This window comes from Panthera onca, chromosome D1 (genome assembly GCF_046562875.1).
Source record: "Panthera onca isolate mPanOnc1 chromosome D1, mPanOnc1 haplotype 2, whole genome shotgun sequence".
Classification (NCBI taxonomy): domain Eukaryota; kingdom Metazoa; phylum Chordata; class Mammalia; order Carnivora; family Felidae; genus Panthera; species Panthera onca.
Window position 1 is genome coordinate 49434923 of NC_138348.1, and position 25661 is coordinate 49460583.

Here is a 25661-nt window from a genome sequence, read left to right on the forward strand (position 1 = left end):
CTCGGCTATAAAACTCTCGGCGCGCGCCTCTCGCGGCGCTGGAGGAGCTCGAGGCTGAGGGCTGCTGGGGAGACGAGAGCGACGCGGACGCCGGGCCGCGGGCGCCTCAGCGATGTTTTACTCAGGGCTCCTCAGCGAGGGCGGCCGCAAGGAAACGGACATGCGGGAGGCCGCGTCGCTGCGGCAGCAGCGCCGGATGAAGCAAGCCGTGCAGTTCATTCATAAGGACTCCGCCGACCTGCTGCCCTTGGACGGCCTCAAGAAGCTGGGCTCGTCCAAGGACACGGTGAGCCCCCCGCAGCCGCGCCACCTGGGGATGCCCGCACGCGGCGACCGGTCACCGTCGCGCCGTGCGGTCTCCCCGGGCCCGCCCTTGGCCGCTTTCACTGAGTCACCCGCCCGGCCCCCGCCCCCGCCTCCGCCCGCCGCTGTCCGCTGTCTCGCTCTCGCTGGCTCGGATTCCTGTCCATCCAGCATCTCCCTGCTTCGCTTTCTGTCGGGATTCCGTCGTAGCTTTCTTTTCTAGCTCGCGCTGCCTTCCGCTTCGTGCCTCTCTCTAGAGTAGGAGACCCTGCCCTGCCTTCTGGCCCTCTGGTCGCCTTTCCTTCCCGTTATTCTCATTCGTAGTTCCGAATTCGATTGCATGGGGCTTGAGCCTCGCTTGGCCGGGCTGCTTGGCCAGTCCAGTGACCCAGACAGAGGTGACTCCATAATGGGTGTGGGAAGGAGAGGAAGAAGTGGGAAGGGGGGTTTCTTGGCAGTCACCATACCCAGATGATTTTGTTACATCCATTTCCCCCTTTGCCAAGTCTACTTCTCCGTTTGATTTTGGGCTTATCTACCTTGACCTTCTTCTGAGGAGGGAGAGAGAAAAAGGGTCGAATGTGAAGGTTTCTTGAAGCCCAGACATCTCTTCATCATTCTCATCTGCATCTACCTCCAAAGAGTGGATACAGGCAGCCAGGCTGCTCCATCTCACTGGCCAGCTAACGTGTGGAGCTGGAGCTGGCGCAGGCGTTTTTTCTAGCAGGGTCGTTCTTTGCCTTAAGAAGGAGAAACTCCAGGACAGGAGGTCTGGGTTCAAAGACCATGCTGTCCTCTCTAGGAGGGGGGTGGATGGTTCAGGATTGCTAGTTTAAAGAACTGTGCTTGACTCTCATCCTTCAGTCACTGTAGTGGAACTGGGCCAAATATATGTTTAGGTTTGCAGTTTTATCTGGAGTTTTCTTGTAGTTTACTTGTTTTCTTGAATTTCACAATCACGGTATTATCTGGGCAATAATTAAATGTCTTTTAAATGAGGTAGGTGGTCTGTATAATTTTTTCAGTATTTTTTGAGATTTTGGAATATTTAATTTGGCATTAATTTGGTATGGTATTTGGCAGAGAAAGAAAGGTGTCAGCCTGGTTCACTGAAATTGCCATTGCAAGCCCTAGAGTATGGAAGGTAGAGCTTCTGAATCCACTTCCTTTTTTTTTTTTTTTTAACCATGACTAATGACACACAGATTCCAATATCAGATTTGCCCTCCCCCATTATGATAGAGAATAATTTTAGTTATTTTTGAGCAGGGAAAGGCTATCCAGTTATTTTTCTTTGATTTTTCCAAGGTATGTTACAGGATAGTCAACCTAATTCACACTCACTCAGAATCATGAGTGACTGAAATGCATTCCTAGAAAAAAGATAACTCTCTGTCTTCCCTTCTTTCACTTTAAAGTGGTCTAGATTCATGTAGCAAACCAGGTCTAAATCTTACCTTTAGCCCAAATTAATCCTAGTTCCTAAAAGCTTCAGGAACCAATAAAGAGGGAAGTATTTAAGAAAAGAAGTAAAATGTGGAATGTTTTTCTTCCCCTTATGCTGGATATAAGAAATGATTGACATTTGGTTGTCCTGGGCTGTCGGAGTTCCCTAGCCCTGAGGAACTACCACTCTATCCTTCTGCTTAGCATTCCTTGTATTACTTCATCCTGTGTAGGAAGAATTCTGTCTGCTTTTCTGACTCCAGTCTGTGTCACTGGAGTCACACAGGAGCTGATAGCATAAAACATAGGCAGTCAGTTGGAAGGAGGACGCATCCTCAAGAAGCAAGTTATTGCCACAGATATGATGCACAGCAGTTTACTGTGAGACCTTGAGTTAGGATTCACACTTTTTCTCTGAAAAAGAGAGAAATCCATTGCCATGGATTTGATATCCCTCTCTCACTGTTCTCACACTCTTAATGTGAAAATGATTACACAGAAGAGCTAGAACAGGTCACAGAAACCAAGGCAGATTGGGGTAGGGAAAGAAAAGCTATGAGTACTAGGGTGAGGTAGCATGATTAAGCTGTCTTGAAACTGATGTTGCTGCCTCAGTACAATCTAAGAAATAACCTTAGAAGTACCCTATCACTTCACATAGTGAATACTTCAGAAACAGCATGCCTATGCCTGGTAGTGTAGACAATGACTGAATTTTCTTTCACCGAAGTGAAAATTTGAGCCAAAACTAATTGATAGGTCTGTGGTACAAACCCAATAGAAGAGGAACGAGAAAAAGAGGGAGATGGGGGAAAGAAAAAATTAGGTTTTTGTTGTTGTTGATGGTACAGAAATAAAGAGAGGACAACTTAGTTTGAGATTTCTTTTTTTTAAATTTTTAATGTTTATTTTTTTAAATTTTTTTAACATTTATTTATTTTTGAGACAGAGAGAGACAGAGCATGAACGGGGGAGGGTCAGAGAGAGGGAGACACAGAATCTGAAACAAGCTCCAGGCTCTGAGCTGTCAGCACAGAGCCTGACGCGGGGCTTGAACTCACGGACCGCAAGATCATGACCCGAGCTGAAGTCGGCCGCCCAACCGACTGAGCCACCCAGACGCCCCTTAATGTTTATTTTTAAGAGAGAGACAGAGAGAGCGTCTGCAAGTAGGGGAGGGGCAGAAAGAGAAGGAGACACAAAATCTGAAACAGGCTCCAGGCTCTGAGCTGTCAGCACAGAGCTTGAGGCAGGGCTTGAACTCACAGACAGTGAGATCATGACCTGAGTCAAAGTCAGACGCTTAACTGACTGAACAACCAGGTGCCCCAGGACAACTTAGTTTGAATTGACTTGGGTTTGTGCCAGTGAGGAGATTGTGGTTTGTTTTCCTCACCCTAGTGACCCATATTAGAATTATACTGTTGGGTTTTATGAATTATCTACCTTTTAACATGCTGTTTCTGAAGTATTCACTATTTGATACCAGCCTGCCAACTTTTTTTTTTGGATTGGCAAAGAGCACCTGTAGGCAATAAAATGTGGTCTTGTTCTCTTGGACCCAGGGAAGTGCCTTTGTCCTATTCCTGTTTATGTGTAGTTGGCTGTGGCAAAGTCTGCTGTGATATAATCTTACTTCTTATGTCTGGTTACCTTATTTTGTTTATCCTTTCATTTTGTGATTTTTTTTCTGTATTAGATTAAGAACCAAAATCAAAGATATGAATGAGTAATATTTTATTTGATTTATATTAAAAAAAAAATTTTTTTTTTTACGTTTATATATTTTTGAGACAGAGAGAGACACAGCATGAACGGGGGAGGGGCCGAGAGAGAGGGAGACACAGAATCGGAAGCAGGCTCCAGGCTCTGAGCCGCCAGCCCAGAGCCCGACACGGGGCTCGAACTCGTGGACCGCAAGATCGTGACCTGAGCTGAAGTCGGACGCTTAACCGACTGAGCCACCCAGGCGCCCCTGATTTATTTTTTTTTTAAGTTGATGAAGTTGGAGAAAAAAATTTTTACTCTTGGAATTTTGCCTCTTGTAATTTCTTTTGTCTTAGTTACCAGTTTCATAAATGTTCTTTTCATTGAGGTAAGGACTTTTTATTTTTTAAAAAGTGTTTGTTTAATTTTGAGAGAGAGGGAGAGAGAGAGAGATCTAGAGTGCAAGTGTGTATTGGGGAGGGGCAGAGAGAAAGAGAGAATCCCAAGCAGGTTTTGCACTGACATTGCAAATCCCAATGCAGTGCTCGATCTCATGGTGATGAGATCATGACCTGAGCCAAAATCAAGAGTTGGATGCTTAACCGACTGAGCCACCCAGGTGCTCCAGGACTTTTTAATTTTTAAAAACAATGCTGCCAAATAGCTGTCTTTCCTACATGATAATATTATTGACCATTAGGTTATATCTTTAGTTTTCCAGCAATAGAAAGAGTTTTTCTTTCCCATCTATGATTGAATCTACTTATAGCCAAATGCTTTAGAAAAACTCACTAGAATTAGGAATGAAGGCTGCAGTAAGGATGGTAGAACACAGCAAAGCCACCTGACCATGAAATCACTAGTCCTATACTCTGATCATTTGATCTACCTGATCACAGAATGCCATAAGACATCCCTACTGGTATATATTTTGAATCAGAGAACTTTTGGAGCCTTAGAAGAGAAGCATGAAATACCAGTATAACACCAGGATCTGGTGCAAACTGAAGAGTCAGAGCTATGATTGTATCCAATTATAGCAAACATTATTTGAACACTTGCTGTGTTCAGGACACAGTACTAGGTGCTCGGACCACAAAGAAGATAGCAGTTTCTTTCTACAAGAAGTTTATAAATCAGGGGAAGGACAGGATAAATTAATTTAAAACAAATAAATGTGTAATATATCAAGTAGCAATAAATGCTATGGAGAAAATAAACCAGGGTAAGGGGAATAGAGAGTACAATGGCCAGGGTAGGGTGGAGTGGAATCTTGTACTTTATACAAGGTGGTCAGGTAAGGCCTCTCCGATAAGATTACATTGTAGAAGATATTGAAGGAAATCAGAGAGCAAAATATCTTGGGAAGGAATGTTTTAGGCAGAAGGAATAGAAAGTACAGAGGCCTGAAGTGTCAGTATGCTTGATGTGACTGAAAAACTATAAGAAAGTCATTGCGGTCAGAGCAAAATGAGTAAGTGGGAGGGTGATAGGAGATAACATCAGAGAAACAGTGGGAGGCCAAACTACTCAGGACCTTATAGGTCATTGTAGATTTATTTGGCTTTTAATCCGATATGGGAAACCAGTAGAAGACTTTGTACAGAGGGGTGACATGACATGACTTATTTTATAAAAAGATTTCTCAGACTACTGTGTAGATTAGGCTGATGATGGGCAAGAGTAGAAGCAGGGTGACTGATTAGGAGTTTTGTTATCTAGTAATCCAGGCGAAAGATGAAGGTGGCTCAGAGCAGTGAGAAAGCAGTGAAGGGGACAAGGAAAGATCAGGTTCTTGAAGGTAGAACTGACAAGTTTAGTTGATAGATTGGATTAGAGATCTGAAAGAAAGTAGTCAAGAATGACCTTAAGGTTTTTGATCTAGCAGTTGGAAGAATAAAGTTGCCATTTACTGAAATGGCTAAGACTACAGGAAGAGTAGATTAGGGATATGGATTAGGAATCAGGAATTTGATTTTTGAATGAGTTAAGTTTGGGTTATCTCTTAGTTAATCAGGAATCAGGTGTAGTTGTTGAGTAGACAGCTCCATGAGAAGACAAATAACACCATCAGGAAGCCTATGCTTGTTGCCAAGGTGTTATAGTCTATAAGCACTAGAGGAGTTCAGTGGAAGAAGTGATTACTTTGGCTCAGTGTGGCAATAGTAATGGAGATCAACATCTGATTACAATGTCATCATTTCATAGTGAGTCAACTGACTACAAGATGTTATGGAGAGGAGGCTGCCAGAGTGTGCCCTATAGAACCTCAGAGCAAGAACTTTACAGTTTATCTGGTCCAGTCCCTACCTGTGTGAATCCTTCCTAACAAAAATGCAGCCTGCCATGGGCACCTGAGAAACTGCTCAGACTAATCCACAAAGCAGATAACAATCAGGAATAGGGATCTTCTCTTTGAAATAACATGTCCGTGAGCTACACAGAAGGTCTGGAGCAACATAATGGCCTACCTTAGACAGAGCCCCATTTGTTGTTGTTGTTATAGTTGTTGTTGTTGTTTATTTTAGAGAAGAAGAGAGCAAGAGCAGGGGAGAGAGGCAGAGGGAGAAAAAGAGACTCTTTTTTTTTTTTTTTTTTTAATTTTTTTTTTCAACGTTTTTTATTTATTTTTGGGACAGAGAGAGACAGAGCATGAACGGGGGAGGGGCAGAGAGAGAGGGAGACACAGAGCCATCAGCCCAGAGCCTGACGCGGGGCTCGAACTCACGGACCGCGAGATCGTGACCTGGCTGAAGTCGGACGCTTAACTGACTGCGCCACCCAGGCGCCCCTAAAAAGAGACTCTTAAGCAGGCTCCGTGCTCAGTGCAGAGCCTGATGTGGGGCTCAAACCCGTGACCCTGGGATCATGACCTGAGCCAAAATCAAGAGTTGAATGTTCAACCAACTGAGCCACCCAGGCGCTCCAGTCCCCATGAGTTGTTGAATAAATGTAAACCCACAGACAACTTGTCTATGTTCCCATGGGGATAGAATGGGTCACATGTTATATATGCAATGAGTAAACAAAGAAGAGAAGGCACAGATACTAGTGCTCTTTTAGATTTCCAAGGCCTGATAGATCTGTATATTCAGCTTGAAATGAGAGTCAATCAGGAGTCCATGTTTATCCACAAATTTTAAATGAGGACTAAATGGAGTAGGATAATTTCATGCCCTTTTAGGGAAAAAAAAAGAATGGTAACCAGTTTCAATTTTAAGCTGAGCATGAGGATTTTAAATATGTATATACATATATATATACTTACTAACATTTGAGTGCTTAGTCTATACCTGATGTGGTGTTAAATGTTCATATGGATCATCTCATTTAATCCTCACCAATGCACTACAAAGTGCTTACTAACTTGAACTCAACTTTGTCTGACTCCAAGGTATGTATTTTATTATTTTTTTTTATTTTTTATTTTTTTGGTAGGTGGCAGGTTTAATAAGCAAAAAGAACTTACATATGAGGCTTGTCTTGGGCATCAGTAAGACAAGAAGACTCTTGCACCTGCCCACCAAATCTTAAAAGTTTATTGGGAGGCCTTGATTAGGTTCACTTACACATACCATGAAGGTGTTCTCAACACATCTCTACCTCAACACTGTCTATGTTCTTGGAGCAGCCTCTGGGAGTGGGAAGGGCAAGTGGAATTCACATTCCAAGGACAGGGGTGGGGGTAAGAGCCTTGGATGGTACAGTGCCAGCTTATGGGTCAACCCAGTGATCATATCTTTTCCATGACCTTCCCCAACATTTTATAATAACAAGATAATCCTAATTCCTTTTCCCATCTCTTGTGTCATTGCCAGTATTAATTTCATTTCATAATTTCATATACATAAGAGTATATCAGCATCTACTATATAAAAGCATTGTATAAAATCATATGTAATAAAATATATTGTTGCTATTATAATTTTGAAAAAAACTGTTATTTGTTACCTTAATTAAGAATAAAAAAAAGGAGGGGCGCCTGGGTGGCTCAGTCGGTTGAGCGTCCGACTTCAGCTCAGGCCACGATCTTGCGGTCCGTGGGTTCAAGCCCCGCGTTGGGCTCTGGGCTGATGGCCCAGAGCCTGGAGCCTGCTTCCGATTCTGTGTCTCCCTCTCTCTCTGCCCCTCCCCCGTTCATGCTCTGTCTCTCTCTATCTCAAAAATAAATAAATGTTAAAAAAAAATTAAAAAAAAAAGAATAAAAAAAAGGAAAGGCCTTATTTTAGTTTCACTTATTGCTTTTACAGTACTCTTCCTATCTTTATATAGATCCAAGCTTCTGACATGTCATTTTCCTTCTCTCTAAAAAACTCTAATATTTCTTGCAAGTCACATCACTGGCAACAAATTCCCTTAATTTTTGCTTTTCTGAGATACCCTTTATTTCTTTTTCACTTTTGTTTGTTTGTTTATTTTGAGAGAGAGAGAGAGAGAGAATGCACAGGTGAGCAAGAGCAGGGAGGGGCAGAGAAAGAGGGAGAGAGAGAATCCCAAGCAGTGCACTGTCAGTGCAGAGCCTGATGTGGGGCTCCAACTCAAGAATTGCGAAACCATGACCTGAGCCGAAATCAAGAGTCGGATACTTAACTGACTGAGCCACCCAGGCTCCCCACTTCTTCACTTTTGAAGGATAATTTGGCAGGTACAGATTTTGAGGTTAGTGGGAGTTTTCTCTCAACACTTTATTAATTTAATTTATTTTTATTTTATTTAAAAAAATTTTTTTAAATGTTTATTTTAGAGCGAGACAGAGAGACAGAGCATGAGTGGGGGAGGGGCAGAGAGAGAGGGAGACACAGAATCCAAAGCAGGCTCCAGACTCTAAGCTGTCAGCACAGAGACTGACATGGGGCTCGAACTCACAAACCGTGAGATCATGACCTAGGCCGAAGTCAGATATTTAACTGACTGAGCCACGCAGGCGCCCCTAATTTTAATTTTTTAAATATAGTTGACACACAACGTTATGCTAATTTCAGGTGTACAACATAGTGATTCAACTTCTCTATAGGTTATGCTATTCTCACCACAAATGTAACTATCATCCATCACTATACAGTGCTATTACAGTATCATTGACTATATTGCCTATGCTGTGCCTTTTGTTCCCATGACATATTCATTGTATAACTGGAAGCCTGTATCTCCCACTCCCCTTCACCCATTTTGCTCACCTCTCCCACCCCCTTCCCTCTGGCAACCATCAGTTTGTTCTCTGTATTTATAGGTCTAATTCTATAAAGCATATATTTTAAATACTATTCTAAGCAAGGGTTGGCAAACTTTTTCTATAAAGGACCAGATAGTAACTGTTTTCAGCTTTTTAGTCCAGTCTCTGTCTCAACTACTCAACAATGCTATTGTAGTGCAAAAGCATCCATAGACAGTAAATGAGTGGGGTTGGCTGTGTTTCAATAAACCTTTATTTACAAAAATAGGTATCAGGCTGGATTTGGCTTATGGACTGTATTTGCTGACCCCACTTTCAAAGTGGTTCTAGTTGTGGTTCTATTGCTAGCTAGAAACCTTGGGTCTCTCTTCTGGGAATAAAAGCTACAAATGGGAGAGACTTATGTAATTTCAACCATATTGTCTGGTCTGGTCTATTCTGTGGACCACAAAATTCCATTAGTTTGATTCTGTCTGGCTTCAGTGCAGTATAGGTAAAGGGATTAAGAAAGTGGCCTTAGAAGTTCTTGCTCAAAACATGATTTTGTGGCATTCTGCAGTATAATCTACTTCCTCTCACCTCACTTTTCTTCCCACTCTATAGCCTGATTAGAAGAAGAGATATTTAAGCAGATTGGGTGCCAGATTGAGGAACCTCAGCTATTTCTACCCAGAATACAACACTGCCCACAGAGTGCATTTCCTTCAGAAGCTCCTGATAATAGTGAAGGCAGCACATTTGAGCTTGCTGCTAAGGTTTAGATGCCTAAACCCTGGTTAGGGTTTAGCAGCCACATTTCAGGAACAGGAGAGAACCAGGGACTGCTTAGATTAGTAGTACCTTGTTGAGGTAAAGCATAAAGCAAGATCCATGTCAGTAGGATGACTGGAGAATTATGTCCAAAGGTCACCAGAGTGCCTGTAGCACCTTTCTAACTAATTACTAATGTGTGTCTTGAAGGACTTCAGGAAACTAGAATACAGTTCTTGGAAAGCCAATTTTTCAATAAACATAAAAATAAACCACCTAAGTAAATTTCCTAAGCAATAGTCAAGGAGTGGGAAAGGAAATTATGAACTATGTAATGTGTAAGTATTGAGGGATTCTGAAAGAAAGATCTAGATGATGTTAATCAAGAAAGGCTTTTTGAAGAAGTGAAGAGTAGAGATTTGTTTATTCAGTACTATATCAAGAACTAGGGGTATAGCTGTGATCAAGACATTTATGGTCCCTGCTCTTGTGGAATTAACAACCTAGTGGGGAAGTGAAATAGTAAACAAGTAAATAAGCAAAATAATTGTGGATTTATAATTACTATGAAAGAAAGAGTAGGATATGTTAATAACTGAAGAGGTGGGGTACCCACTTTAAATAGTATAGTTGGGGGGGGGCATCTTTGATGAAATGACATTTGAGCTGAGACTTGAAAAATGAGAACAAGTTAACTATTTGAAGTGTTAGTGGGAGAACATTGCAGACAGAGGGAATAACAGGTGCAAAGGCATTGGAATGGGGAAGAGTTTTTGAACAAGGAAGTATGGATGAATAAAGGGAGTGTGGCATGTATATGGTATGTAGATGGAGGTTGGAGCAATGGACAAGAACCAGATGATGCAGAACCACATAGACCATGGTAAGAAGTTTGAATTTTATTCAAAGAACAATAGGAAGCTATTGAAGGGTTTGGAGTAAGGGAATGTATTATCCAACTTATATTTTTAAAAACTCACCCTGGTTGCTATGTAGAGAATGAACTGGAAAAGGATGAAAGAAGAGGCAGAAGATAAGTTAGGAGTTTTTTGGCAGTTCAGATAAGAAGTGATGAACCAACATATAGAAGCAACCTAGGTGTCCATCTGTGGATGAATGGACAAAGAAAATGTAGTATATATATAATATTCAACCATAAAAAAGTATTAAATCTTAACCATTTGTGACAACATAGATGACTGTGAGGGTCATGCTAAGTGAAGTAAGTCAGAGAAATACAAATACCATATGATCTCACTTATAAGTGGAATCTAAAAAACACAACAAACAAAAAAACAACCAAGGTCATAGATACAGAGAACAGATTGGTGCTTCCTGGAGGGCAGGGGAGCGAAATGGATGAAAGTGGTCAAATGGTACAGACTTCCAGCTATAAAAAAATAAGTCATGGGGATATCATGTCCAGCATGATGACTATAGTTAATACTAGTGTACTGCATATTTGAAAGTTGCTAAGAGGGTAGATATTGAAAGTCCTCATTTTAAGGAAAAAAGGGAAAACGTTATAACTATGTATGGTGATGAGCATTAACTAGGCTTATTGTGGTGATCATTTTGCAGTATATACAAATATGAAATCATGTCATATACCTATAACTAATACAATGCATGTATAATGTAATTATACCTCAATATTTAAAAATTGCATTGTTTAAAATAAAACTTAGAGGATGAGGTCAATTAAAGTTACATTGCATTTTTAAGGTCTAACAAGCTTTGAAGGTTTTCTGCAAGTATAAAAGACAAAAAAAATGATGATGGCTTGGATTAGATTGGAGGTAGTAAAGATGGGGAGGAGTAGATTAATTCCAGATATGTTTTAGAGAAAGCAACAATGGTACTTTGGGATGGAAGTTTAGGGAAAGGAAAGAATCAAAAGTAGATGGGTGTATGGTGGTGCCATTTTACCAAGTTGGTGGAAAGGGAGAGATCCAGAATGTTAAAACTGAACAGGACTTGGAAGCTCAAACAAACTTATTTTATTACTGATGAAGAAAGCAAGGCTTGAGAAAAGTAATGCCTACCAAGATTAGTGATTGACCCAAGATAATATATGACAACTGATCATTTTGCTGAAAGTAGAAAGTCTTCCTGGAGGAATAAAGATAAGTTTGGGAAGGAGGATGAATGGTACTGGAAGATCTTTAATGTTAAATTGAAGATTTTGTGTTTGATATACCTGGCCAGAAAACCTCTGTAGGTTAAGGAGACCATGAAACTAGTCTTTTAGGATATTTCTTGGATTTAGCAATAACAGTAGAAATGGAGAGGGAAATATAAGGTGTTAAAGAGGTAGCAGAGTTTCACTCACCGAGATAGGGAATAAGGGAGAAAGTTCAGGTTTTGTGGGAAAGATCAGTGTGACAAGTTAAGTTTGAAAGTGCCTGTGGAATGTGTAAGTAGAAAGTTCAAAGTGGCAGTTGGATCTATGAGTCTAAAACTCAGAAGTGAGATCTGGGCATGAGACAGCGTCATCATCATAAAGGTAGTAATTTATGCAATGAAAGTAGATAAGGTTGCCCTGAAAGAATATGTAGAGTGAAGAAAGGACCAGAGACAGATTAGTGATTTAAGAAACGAGCAGAAGTAAGGGAACCAGTAAAAGAGACAGATGCCACATAGAGACAGAAAGGTGGTTTTAGAAGCTAATGGAGTGTGTCAGGAAAAATGGAGTGGCTGTGTTTTGTTGCAGCATTGTTTCTAATGGCAGACATGTAGAAACAATCTAAATGTCCATCAGTAGTTAAATAGTTAAATTGAGGTATATTTGAACCACAAACTCAAATGTCTGCAGAGGATATGCTGTTTTAAAATGCAGAAAATAGGGCAGATGTAAGAGAACAGGTGCCAAGGTGGTTACCTGCCTAAGTTACATTGTTGGTGCCTGTGCATACACACATGCACACACACTTTGGTTTTTGCATGATTGGGCTGATACTGTTGGATAGCTAAATCATCACCCATTCTCAGACCTTTTCTACCTGCATGTCTCCTCTATAGAGATTAGAAAAGCTGAATTCTCTCCCAACTCCCTTTGCAGTTAAGACTGGGCATGTGAATTCTGATCAAGAAGATATAGGGAAAATACTGAGGGAACTTCTGGGAAAACTTTTGCTTTCCTAATGAAAGGGATAGATGGCACATTGTCCCTTCATCCTTCCTCACTCCTTGAGGAATATTTATATGACCATGAGGGGATATCCAAGAGTACAGAGACAGTAGCCCCAAAATTGTTAAACTGCTGAATTATTGCCAACATCTGTCTACCTCCAGACTTCTTGTTATATGAGAAAAAATACACTTCCATTTAAGACATTGTAATTTGGCTTTTCTTGTGGCTGAACATTTTCCTACTATATGGGGTATACTGTTTCATGTAATGTTTGTTTTTATAAAAGATACATTTAAAAATTTAGACTATTCCTTGTGTAGGGATCTCTATATATCTAGGTCAATGGTGATATTATTATTTCTTGACTTAATTGATTTTATCATCATCTATTGATTTTCTACCATAATAGGTAAGGGTTTAATTCTCTTACACCTCTTTATTATGTCCTCTCTCCTAATATACTAATATCTGTTAAATAACTGTTTTGGGTCCAATCAGCATTTACTGCTTAGTAAATAAGAAACTGGAACTGTTCATATTATTCACAGCTGGGTCAAATAATGTACTGTATTTCCTTTCTCATACAAATATTTGCGTTTCTCAAAATTAATAGTTGCCAACTTATTTTTTATGTAAAATTTAAATCTCCAAGTACCTTAAAACTGTAGATGATATACCAGGTCCATCACTTTTTTCTTGGAGACATCCTTCCTGGAGCCCTCCATCCTCTAATTTCATTTTGGACTGGTTGCTCTCAAGGCCTGTTATATATCCTATATCCTAGACTTTTCCTTCAGCATCATTTTCAGAATATCCTTTGCCTCTCTTCTCTGTTGGATCCTTTGTTCTTGGACCATATGATTTTTTTCTTTGTTCATTGGTTTCCCTCACTTTGGTGGAGCATGTCCTTCAGTAGTTTCTTAAAGATTCATGGGAAATATCTTTCCTGAGTTTTGACTGATAGTTTGGCTAGGTTAGGAAACTATGCACTGTCAAATTTTTAAAAAGTATTATTCCATTGTCTTTTAGCTTCTCTAGTTGTCCCTATGCCATTTTGGTTCCAAATCCTTTGTATTTGGATCATCTTTTTCTCTTTGGAAGATTTTGCAGTCTGTGTCACCCATAATATTCCAAAAATTCATAGTGATGTGAAATTTTGTCGTGGGCCTTTCTTCTCTTATTAGATGAGGCTCTACGTGGATTTTTTCAATCTTTAAATCCATATCCTTCAGCTCTGGCTTAGTATGGTACTCCATCCTCACCCTTAGCTGTTCTAGAAATCTGACAGTACATAATTTCTAAGCCTAGATAAACTATTAACCAGACAGAGTTTTTTTGATTTACTATTTAAAAAAGAATAAACTTTTGGCATACTTCCCATTTGTCTGGGTCAAGTGGGAGTTTTATGAAGCCTTTATACTGATCTATTTCCAACCCTCTAACTGTAGAGGTTCTAATACCTCTAACTCCTCAGCCTTTTCAGAGTTTTAGTTTGAGTAGGAAAACTGCTTTTACAGCTAGACCCCAAAAATATAATAGCTCAAACATAATAGTTTATTTTTTCTTAAGTAACAGTACTAGTAGAAAGGTCAGCAAGACAGTCTTCTTCCATATAGTCATTTAGGGACCTAGACTGACAGTGGCTCTTCTGTCTTTAACATGTCACCTCTAAAGGTTGCCTGGGTGGCTCAGTCAGTTGAGTGTCTGACTCAGCTCAGGTCATGATCTTGCTCATGGGTTTGAGCCCTGCATCGGCCTCTGTGCTGACAGCTCAGAGCCTGGAGCCTGCTTCAGATTCTGTGTCTCCCTCTCTCTCTGCCCCTCCACTGCTCATGTTCTGTCTGTCTGTCTCTCTCTCTCTCTCAAATACACATTAAAAATTTTTTTTTGAATGTGACCTCTAAGAAGGTTATCTTAAGGATCATTTCCATTCCAACCAGTCAGAAGAGAAAAAGAATGGAGGAATGTGCACAGGATATTTTTATGGATCAGGTCTAAAGTGGTACATGTCGCTTCTCCTCACATTCCGTTGGCTAGAAGTCAGTCATATGGCCATGCCTAACTACAAGGAAGTTGTACTGCACAAGAGAACATGGATTTTGATGAACAACTGGCAGTCTTTGCCACTCTAGCATTGTATGGAGTGGAATGGTGTGAAGCTTTCTTTTTTTCAACGTTTTTTTTTTTTTTTTTTTTTTTTTTTTTTTTTTTATTTTTGGGACAGAGAGAGACAGAGCACGAACGGGGGAGGGACAGAGAGAGAGGGAGACACAGAATCGGAAACAGGCTCCAGGCTCCGAGCCATCAGCCCAGAACCTGACGCGGGGCTCGAACTCACGGACCGCGAGATCGTGACCTGGCTGAAGTCGGACGCTTAACCGACTGCGCCACCCAGGCGCCCCGGTGTGAAGCTTTCTTTAGTGTAGGTCAGTTACCACTTTTCTGTTTGCTTCTCAGATTCCACAATCTTGTCTCTTTTTGTCTCTTCTTGTTATTGTTGTTTCCTGTATATTGTTCTTTTTGTTCTTATAGGTTTAGGCCTTTCTTATTCCTTGACTATTATTTTAGTGCAATTTTGGTTGGGAGCACAGGTAAATATGCAGTTGCATGTCATTTAAAACCTGTAGGCATAATAAAATGACCACAGAAAACTATTTCTGAGGTTCATGTGGGTTTATTGGCTGTGAATTTTCAACTTCTAAACTATATTATGAATACTTTTAGTTATGAAATTGAACAAAGAGAATTATATGTATGACATAGAAAAATGTCTTTCAAATATTAAACAAAAGTAGAAAATGTTAGAACAGTGTTATAGTATGATCTTATTTTTGTATGTGTTTGTATATGTACTAAAATGTTTGGAAGGATATACTTCTAAATTTAATGGTGGTTATTTGTAGAGAGTAGGACTGAGGAATGGTTGAGTTGAGGGACACTCCCTTTTGATTTTATATATTTCAGTGATATTTGAATTTTTTCACTGAGCATGTATTGTGTTTGAACCTTTTTTGGTTACTAAAGAAAAGAACACATAAATTGTCAGCAGGGTCAAATGCCCCAGAGAACTCAAGGAAAAACGAAGGCTGAAAAATATCTACCAGATTTGGAAATTAGGAGATTATTATTGGTGTTGAGGGATCAGAAGTAATCTCAGTGAAGAAAATATAGGATATCAGGAAATAGACATAGTGATTTGGGGATTCTTTAAAAATGGACTGTTCAGTGGGGCGCCTGGGTGGCTCAGTCAGTTAAGCTTCCACATCTTCATTTCAGCTCAAGTCATGATCTCATGGTTCATGGGATCAAGCCCTGTGTTGGGCTCCATGCTGACAGTGCAGAATCTGCTTGAGATTCTCTCTCTCTCTCTCTCTCTCTCTCTCTTAAAATAAATAATTAAACTTAAAAAAAATAGACTTTTCAAGACAAGGGTGTGATTAGAGGAGGATGTTGAATTGAGGGTCTGAGGTTATGTGGAGTTTTCTCCCCAATATATGAGCACTTTGAGTATGTTTTATAACCTGTGGAGGAAGGATTCTATATGGAAGGAGGAAAATTCAGAAGAGCAATGACTTCAAGGAAAATAATTTCAGAATTTTCCTCATCTGTCCAGTAATGATTAGACTCCTTTGCAAGATTAGGAGTAGTGAGGTAAAGCCATGTTCAGCAAGACTGATGTAGAAGGAAAGCCCCAAACTTTCAGTGAGCAGGGCTTTCGTTAAATGGCCTTTGAATCCCTTCTAGTGTTCAGTTCTACAAAGGTAGTTTATCTGAGTTGGTTCTGCTGAGCATGGACTTGATCGAAGCAAACACCCTGCTTTAATATGACTTGAGCTAGGAATCCAGGCTTATTAGTGAGAGAGATAAGAATGAAGAATTTCTGTTTCTTTTGAGGAGCAAAGCATTTTCCAGTGTCACATCAGGAAATCTGACAGAGTTAGCACTTCCTCTAGCTCCTTATCAAGTTAAGAAGCTCTCATTTTCTTTTTAAGTGCCTCTCTCTCTCTCTGTCTCTCTCTCTCTCTGTCTCTCTCTCTCTCTCTCCTTTTCCCAAGGATACTAATTTAGAATCTGTTTTGCCAAGAGTCTGTGTATTTTGGGAATCCATTTCTTCACCTCACCAGGGTTACAGTGAGTCATGGCTCTGACTCCATTCTTCCTCAGAAATTGTAAGGTGGTAGATAATTAAGACCTTATCCAGTTTTAACCCCTTTCTTGGGAAAATTCTAGGCTCTAGGCTTCTAAGAGTGATCCTCTTCGCCCTAAAATTGGAGAGGCACCTGGTATGTGTTATATAGAAACTTGGAGTTAGACTCTTTCCTCTGAGAGATTTTAAATATTATTGTAAACTGAGGATAAGATTCTTGTGTATAGAAATTACTCAGGTCAAATGAGTTCTTATCAAGAGGTAACCTATATTTTCTACAGGCCACTTTGTGTAGAAAGAGCAGAGCATGGATATGGCTGCCCTATGAACTCTCCAAACAATTTCTGTCAAAGAGCAGACTTGAATTCACATTCCTCATTCTGCCTCCTGATATTAGGTATCCTGGCATAGATATAAGGTCTTATTAAGTCTCCTGTTTCTTGGTCAGTCTCTTCCCCTTTTACACTCCCACTTTTTGGCCCATTGGAGAGAGAGAGAGTGGATAACAAGCATCTGACAAGAGTTGCCTTATGTTTCTTGAGATCCAGAGGATGTCAGTAAAGATTAGTCATATGGGTTCTGCCAGGTTCCAAAGTGTCTCCTGAGAGGGTTGCTCAGCAGGTATGGATTCCTCTCTTCCTGCCCCAACCACCCCATGAGTTGCCTAGCCCACAGGACAGTCAGGTCACGAAGGCATATGAAGACTGGGTCCAAAAGATGAGACTGTAAGGGAGTGAGACTTGAAATAAAAGTGGGCAGGGACATCTGGGTGGCTCAGTCAGTTGAGCGTCTGACTTCAGCTCAGCTCATGATCTCACATTTGTGGGTTTGAGCCCCATTTTGGGCTCTGGGCTGACAGCTCGGAGCCTGGAGCCTGCTTCAAATTCTGTGTCTCCCCCTCTCTCTGCCCCTCCCCCACTGGCTCTCTGTCTCTCAAAAATAAATAAACATTAAAAAAATTTTTTTAAAAGAAATAGAAGTGAGCAGAGCTTCTGACAACCAGTACTGGGTAGGTTTCTCTGGTCTGTGAGAATGAGCTGCCTCATCTGTAAATTACCTGGGAGGATACATTTCTTCCACATAGACTAAGGTCACTTTAGCCCTTGTAAGGGAAGGGAAGGCAGTAGGCCTTCCAAATCACAAGGGTTCCTCAGTTCTCTTTAGCCATAGAATATTCACTGGCCCTATCCACATTTTCCAATGTCCCACCTTGCTCTTTAATTCATTCAGGGTGGCCTACTGCAAATTGATTCATAGTACCTGCTCTGATAAAACCAATGAAGAGTCTACTTGAAGGAAGAATAAATAAGAAGCAAAGGTAGAGCGCAGTTATGTGAGGTTCCTTCATTACTTCTGTGGGACCTGGGGGACAATGGGAAAGGGGGGAAATGACCTGTCACTAAGATGCCTCTGCTTTCTATTCCTCAAGCAACCTCATAACATTCTGCAGAGGCGCCTCATGGAAACCAACCTGTCTAAACTTCGAAGCAGCCGTGTTCCTTGGGCCTCCAAGACCAACAAACTGAATCAGGCTAAGTCTGAGGGACTAAAGAAGTCTGATGATGGTGACATGATTTTGGTTTCTTGCCAGGTAATATTCTGAGAGTAGTTTTTCCAGGGTTTTCTGGAATAGGATTTGGGCCCATTGTGATCCCCATAGTGGGGCCCTCTCCTCCAAACTATAGAGTATGGGTCTTATCATGGACTCACCATAAGTGAGTTTTACAGGAAGCATATGCTGCATTTTTATGCATGTATATCTTTATGGGAAAAAGGACCAAAGCTTTCATCATATTTGCAAGAATGCGTAATACACACACACACACACACACACACACACCACACACACTTAAAATTAAGAGCTACTTGGTGTATAGAACTATAAACACACAAAATTCTTTGGGATCCTCTGTCAGCTCTAGATTCAGCAGGAAAAAAGCTCCTAAAGGAGATTCTGCCATGGATAAAGATGAGACATTACCAGCCCATAATGGTGAGATGCTCTCCAGCCCTGTCTTTCATATGACATCTGCTTGCTCCCTTCCCTTTTGCTTCTCTAGCTCCTGCTGAACAGTATGTTTCCTCTCCACAGTGTGCTGGAAAGGATGTGAAAGCCTTGGTTGACACAGGCTGTCAATATAATCTCATCTCTTCAGCCTGTGTGGATAGACTGGGGTAAGTAGCCACTTGTACTGGGTGGGAATCAGATGCTAATGCACTCTTTTCCTGAATCTATTTTGAGGTTAGAGATGGTGAGGGTCTCTACCAAGGCTCCAAGAGAAGTGTGCAGAGTTCAACTAGTCAGCTGGAATTAGTCCTTAGTAGAGGGGGCATGGTAGATTCCCAGGCACGTGGGAGAAATCAGTGAGCCAGGAAAGCCTCAGGTTTTCCATCAACTCCCACCTATTAATTTCTGAGCAAAGACTTTGAGGGTCTATAATGAGAGAGTGTGAGATCCTTGGTTCGTTGTTTGCCATGGCCTGATTCTGATATGTGCCCTGCCAGGACAACAGATTAGAAGAAGCTGTCCTGTTGGTATATCCCAGATGAGTAAAAGCAGGGATGCGCTTTATCTTAGCTTACTCAGCGTACTTCTGGAAGCCATACTGCCTGTCCCAAGACGATAGAACTTAGAATAGGATGGCTATTGCTGCTGGGCCTGAACCATCGTAGGTGTGATTAGCTAGCTGTTTCTTAGTGCCTTTCCTCTCTGTAAAGAACATGTAAAATCAAATCTTACTGCTTCTCCAGCTGGGGATTGGGTGTGAAGCAGATACTTCATATATTGATGTCTTTGGTTATTTAACAGCTAGAATTGGGTTCTTCCTCTTCTGGTCAGAGAAAGTCATTTTGTATCTTTCCTCCTTTTCAGTCAATGGGTACTTTTATTTCTTTCCTTCTTCCTTCTCTTTCCTCCTAAGTAGCAGGGGGGCCCTAAGGTCTAGCCCAGAATTGGAAGAATCAATCCAATGTCATTTTCTACTTTTCTAGCCCTCAGTACAGCAAATCATTCCCAGCTCAAATATCTTTATTGAAACAATCACTAGTGTAGATAAAATGGTCCATTCTAGGCTACTTTCAAGATGTTCATATTCTTAGGTGGGACTGGAACAAAGCTTGGTTTGTATAGTTAGTGACCTCTGTCACCTGATCTGTTCCTTCTTGTTTCTACCCTGTTCTCACCCTCACCACCACTGTAACTCTTTGAAGCTGGTTCTGTGGGATTTGTACACTGATATTTAGGCTGGTGGGAGGAGCCCAGGGCACAAGTGCTCCTGTGGGAAGAATCCTGAGCTTTTTTATGTGGTGAAGAGGTGAAATACAGTGCAACATGATGGTTCCAGAAAGGCTAATAATGTCCTGATGCATAATTAGGCACCAGTCTGCCATGGTTCCAGCAGAATTAATAACCATCTGTAAAACTGCAGTTATTTTTCTTTTGGATGAGCTATAACACCAAAAAAGAGGAAATGGAGTAATGCAGAAGTATTGGCACAGAAAGTCCATAATTAAGTTTTTATCCACCAACCCATAATAGCTTGGGTGCTAGCTGTTCCAATCAGCTTATATAACTGTGTAAAACCTGGGTGCTGTTCCTTTCCTTTCTCCCCTGCAGAGACAAGTTAAATTAATTATGAATTTCTCCATGATATTCCTTGCTGATATCAATATCAATGTGATTACCAAATAAGTACCAGCATCCACTAACCTTATATCCTAAGACTGATGAGGATAAACTGCCCTCTCTGAGGGCAGTTAGCTGTTAACTAAGTTGCCTTGCATATAAGTGGGGATTTTAGGATGCAGAATCGGATTTTCTGAGTGTATCAACTTTCATTTACACCAATGCAGATAGTGACATAGCTTTTTGAGAACAGCAGCTAAATCTTTCAGTTTTTGTATCCCCTGGCATAGGTAGGACAAAATTCTGAAACAAGAAGTATAGGCTTTCTAGCACTTTTTTTTTTTTTTTTGGTAAATTAAACCCAGGAAAGCCTGGAAAATTACACCTGGGGGCCAGAAGGTAGAAATTGCCAGATTTTATCAAAAACCTCTGCCAACGGGATTCTGATAGTTCCCTCTCTGATGCAGACTCAAGGAGCATGTCAGATCTCACAAGCATGAAGGAGAGAAACTTTCTCTACCCCGGCATCTGAAAGTAGTGGGCCAGATTGAGCACCTGGTGATCACACTGGGTTCCCTCCGTCTGGACTGTACAGCAACTGTGGTTGGTGAGTAGAATTGAAAGTGGGACCTATGGACCCCTTTTGTAAACCCTCTCCCTTCTTCCACCAAACGCTTGTGAGGTCTCATGCCTGTAAATAACTGACTTCTTCAAAATCCCAGGTTTCCACTTTTTCTGTACTATAGACTTGTCCCAATTTTTACTCTCCAAAGTACCAGATGGGCTCTGAGCTACATTCAAGACATGTTGAGAATCACTAAGAAAAAGGAGTGTGTAATTCAGGATACAAAAAATTTAAGGGTAAGAAAATAGACATTTTTGTGTGCCAGTGAAGATGGTTCCTGAAAGCTTTCCCTGAGCTATTGGAGGTAGAAGGCAAGATCCTCTTACTCCTTTGCCATAAATCACTTTCTACTACCTCTTGTACTTTCCCTTATGTAGTCTCCTCTACACTACTGTAAATCCTGAGTTTTGTCTAAAGGCCTTTGGCTTTTAGAGTTTTTTTTTTCAATATATGAAATTTATTGTCAAATTGGTTTTCACACAACACCCAGTGCTCATCCCAAAAGGTGCCCTCCTCAATACCCATCACCCACCCTCCCCTCCCTCCCACCTCCCATCAACCCTCAGTTTGTTCTCAGTTTTTAACAGTCTCTTATGCTTTGGCTCTCTCCCACTCTAACCTCTTTTTTTTTTCCTTCCCCTCCCCCATGGGTTTCTGTTAAGTTTCTCAGGATCCACATAAGAGTGAAACCATATGGTATCTGTCTTTCTCTGTAGGGCTTATTTCACTTAGCATCACACTCTCCAATTCCATCCACGTTGCTACAAAGGGCCATATTTTGTTCTTTCTCATTGCCATGTAGTACTCCATTGTGTATATAAACCATAATTTCTTTATCCATTCATCAGTTGATGGACATTTAGGCTCTTTCCATAATTTGGCTATTGTTGAGAGTGCTGCTATAAACATTGGGGTACAAGTGCCCCTATGCATCAGTATACAGATACTCCTGTATCCCTTGGGTAAATGGCTTTTAGAGTTTTAAAGACCTAGGTTTGAATCTTGGCTCTATCATCTTTTAACTGTAATGATCTGGGAAAATTATTTAATATAATAAATGCTCAACAGATGTTTATTGGATGGATGGATGGATGATTAGATGGAACCCAATAGTGATAAGGCTGACTTCTAAACCAGAATGGCAATAGTTGAATCTTACTTTTTTTTTTAGAGGACAATGAGAAAAACTTGTCCCTTGGTCTCCAGACTCTCCGATCCCTTAAGGTACGATTGATTTTATTTTCCCTTTGATACTTACTCTCTGGGTGGGGAGGGTGGGGGGTGAGGGGATCCTTTTGCACTGACAGTAGGATTATTGACAGTGCCCAGTGATTCTCCTTTGTTTTCAGTGCATAATAAATTTGGATAAGCACCGACTGATCATGGGGAAGACAGACAAGGAAGAAATCCCTTTTGTGGAGACAGTTTCCTTGAATGAAGACAAGTAAGTGCCCAAATGAGTCAGGTCAAGTAAAATCCACTTGTCATTAGGTGGAGGGTTCTCATATAGGATATTGGGTTGTGTTTGTTCTTCAGTCTTGCCATAAGTACATTCACCCCTAACCCCTAGAGTTCACCATCCCATAAAACTCTCTAGCCCATATTCTGGAATGAGTAGTAATGATACTGGTGGGGAAATTAAGTAGCTTTTAAACTAAAATTGTACTTGCCTTCAACCTAACTTCTTTGAATTTGGTATCATTTCTTCTATTTCTTTCTCATTTCAGCACTTCAGAAGCATAACTACAGACTGCAGCATGTCTGCACGTATGCATACATACCAGGTTGACAGATTGAGAAACCTGGGTTTGAACCAAATGCTGTAGCAACTTGCTGTGGACCAAGTCCTTTCCTCTGATAGAAGCTCCAGGGGCTCCTTCCCACCCAGACCTCTCTAGACTTTAGTCTGTGCTTAGAGATCTTATCTGGTTATAGCCATTGTTTTTTACTCCTCTGATCACTTAATTTATAGACCTTTTGACACTGCCAGGTCTCACTTGTGGCCTACTTCTCTGCTTCTTCCAGGAATTTGCTTTTATTAGTCAGGTATAGGGGCTGTCAGGTTCTATTTCTCTATAGATACACTTGCTTCTTTTCCTATAGCTAAAATGTATAATAAACAGGAACCTGACCTTTATCTCCTTTCAGCTGTTTCAATGAGGTGCAGGATACCTAGGTCTCAGAATTAGAATTTCTTCTAATTCATTCGTTGATTTCTCAAGTATAAATTCATCTGAAAGGGCCAAGAGAGATCATCTAGTTAAACCCTTTTATTTAAAGGTCCAGAGAGGCAAGTGAATTGTCTAAGCTCTTATACTAAGTCAGTGGCAGAGGAACCTAGAGACTCAGATTTGACAAGCCAAGACTATGTTCATTCTCCCATTCTGCTACTTTTGTCTTCAGGCCTTGAGAGGAGAATGAAGAGGTGGGGGGTTGTAAAAAGGCAGGGTAGGGGAAGAATCTGCTTTGGGGATGGATGCCAGGAGGATCTGAGTAGCCCTCCCTCCTGTGTGCTAAGTCTACTAAAAGTCTCTGCACCCAGTTGTCACATATAGGGCCTTATTTTGGTGCCTAAAAGCTGAGGGTACAAAGATGAATGAGATGATCTCTCACTGTGAACTTCTTAGAGGGGAGAAGGGGGAAAGGAGCCACAGACAGAAGAACATTAATCACTTTCTGAGATGGAATTGAAGGCTATGTTAAATAATCAGGGGATCACTATTAGACATTGATACCTCCAAGATCCAGTCATTATTTCTGCCCAGTCTATTATTTGTCTGCCATGGACTCAAGTAGCTGGTATCATGAATAGGGAAAGGAGATGCAAAAAACCTGAAGAGGTCCAGAATAGAAGGAAATACTAGGTAGAATAAGTTGGTGGAAACTCCTACCTATGGAAACCTTTCTGGGGTGGTGGTCAGGAATGAAACTTCCAGGCAGGAAACTGAGGGTTGGGAAGCTCTTCAGCTTTGCTCTATTTTAAGGAAAGAGGCAGGGTAGGAGCTGGCAGTGTTAAGAACAAGTTTTTCTGACTGCCCAATGTCCCCTGCCTCTCCTCAAAACATTGGAGGTCACAGGGGTATCTTGAAGCTTTTTTGTTGGGGTGTCAGCTTAGGCACACAGATACCTATAATGGAATCTCCCCTTCAATTTGGTCATAAAAGTACTTGGAGAAGTCAGAAAAATACTCAGCTATATCTTTTTAAGAGATTCCCAACTTTATCCTTGCTTCATGGAAGTAGTTTCCAGCGCATTTAACAGATCCCATGTTGAACTTTGCCAGGTCCCACCTATAATCTCATCTAGTGTTCAGCTACTGCCTCTACCAGACAACTTTTTGGAACTGTGAATGTTTTTAGGCTTACAGAAGCTCCTAAAGACTAGGAACTTGGTGACTCCCACTTGAACAGCTAGGCAGCCATAGTACAGCCTAGGTCACCCCAAGGCTCCCCTTCTTATCAGCCTCTATAGCGGAAGCAAGATGGAAAACTAAGCACAGCCACAGCAGAGGAGGCCATGCCTGAACTTCAGCAGGGGTGATCCCAGTTTACCAGCCTTCAGTGCCCCCTCCAAATTTGCCACATTTTTTCCTGGGGTGAGGGAGACCTGTGCCTTTCCACTGAGGCCTCTCCACTCTCTTGCCCTACCTATCATGGCATCACTTTGGCCTGCTCTTTACCCTAAGGCTGAGTTGAAATACTTCACCCCTTCCTTCCCAGGTTGAAAATTCCACTCCAAGCCTTGACTCTTGGCTACTCTACAGGCATATTGTAAGTTCCTTCACCTGGTTTATCCTTATTTGGATTTCTGGTGGACCAAGTGAGGCCAGAATTTCTTAGGTGTTAGAAACATGTGACTGATTCTGACAAATTGAGTTGAGGATTATGTGGTGTCACAGGAATGATCAGATGGCCTTTAGTGATCTTTCTGGCCTCTGAAAATTAATGATTTTCCAATTTTGGAATAGAAACAATTGGGATGATCTGAGCTTAGGATATCATAATCTCATTCAATGCAGTCAGATCATTTGAATTCACTAACCAAATAATTGTGCTTTAAACCTCAAGCTTTATAGAGGTACCTAAAAATGTCTAAAGACAATTATGGGAAGTCTTGAACTTCATTAATCTTTAAATGCTGCCAAGTTTATTATTCTGGTAGCCCATATCTCTCTGGTATTCATGAGGGAGCACCTGATCTACTTTTTGGGAGCTGGCAAGGTAAAAAGGTAAAGTTATTCGCCCCAGAATTCCCTAAAAAATTCTCTCTGGCACCTCTGATTCAGGATGTGAGAAGAAAGTGTCTACCCAGGTCAGAGTTCTCAAGACAGGCAGTAGAAAGCATTAACCCTGCAGAACTAGTACCCCCCTCATTCCTTATTAGATCTCCATCTCAAGTACAAGAAGTTTGAAAAATATTGGTTTTGTTATTTGGTATATCTATGCCTGAGTTATTTGAGGAACAAATGTTTTCTGACTTTTCTATTTCCTTGCCCTGCACAGACCCCATCTGGTAAGATTTTCTATTCCTTAGCTCAAAGTGTCTGTAGAATGGAATGCTTATTGTGTCAGCTGCCCTGACTCTTGTGTAATAGAAGCATCCTTCCAGGCTGGAGACATGGAGGAGATGAACTGGATTCTTCCCTCCTTCTGTTGCCAAGCCTCTACATTGGCACTTTACCTGCTCAGTGTTTATGGCTGTGTTGGGTTTATTTGTGAGATTGATGTAACAATAAAGTGAAATCTTCCCCTC

General features: G+C 41.0%; 1 protein-coding gene across 1 annotated transcript; it reads left to right on the forward strand.

The window, feature by feature from the left end:
• The first annotated feature begins 12 nt into the window (after positions 1-12).
• NRIP3 (nuclear receptor interacting protein 3) lies at positions 13-25661 on the forward strand. Its single transcript, XM_060605964.3, has 7 exons — positions 13-286; positions 18089-18250; positions 18752-18834; positions 20752-20891; positions 22081-22133; positions 22259-22353; positions 22637-25661. Exons 1-7 carry the CDS (start codon positions 113-115, stop codon positions 22650-22652), a joined length of 723 nt encoding a protein of 240 aa, XP_060461947.1. The 5' UTR covers positions 13-112; the 3' UTR covers positions 22653-25661.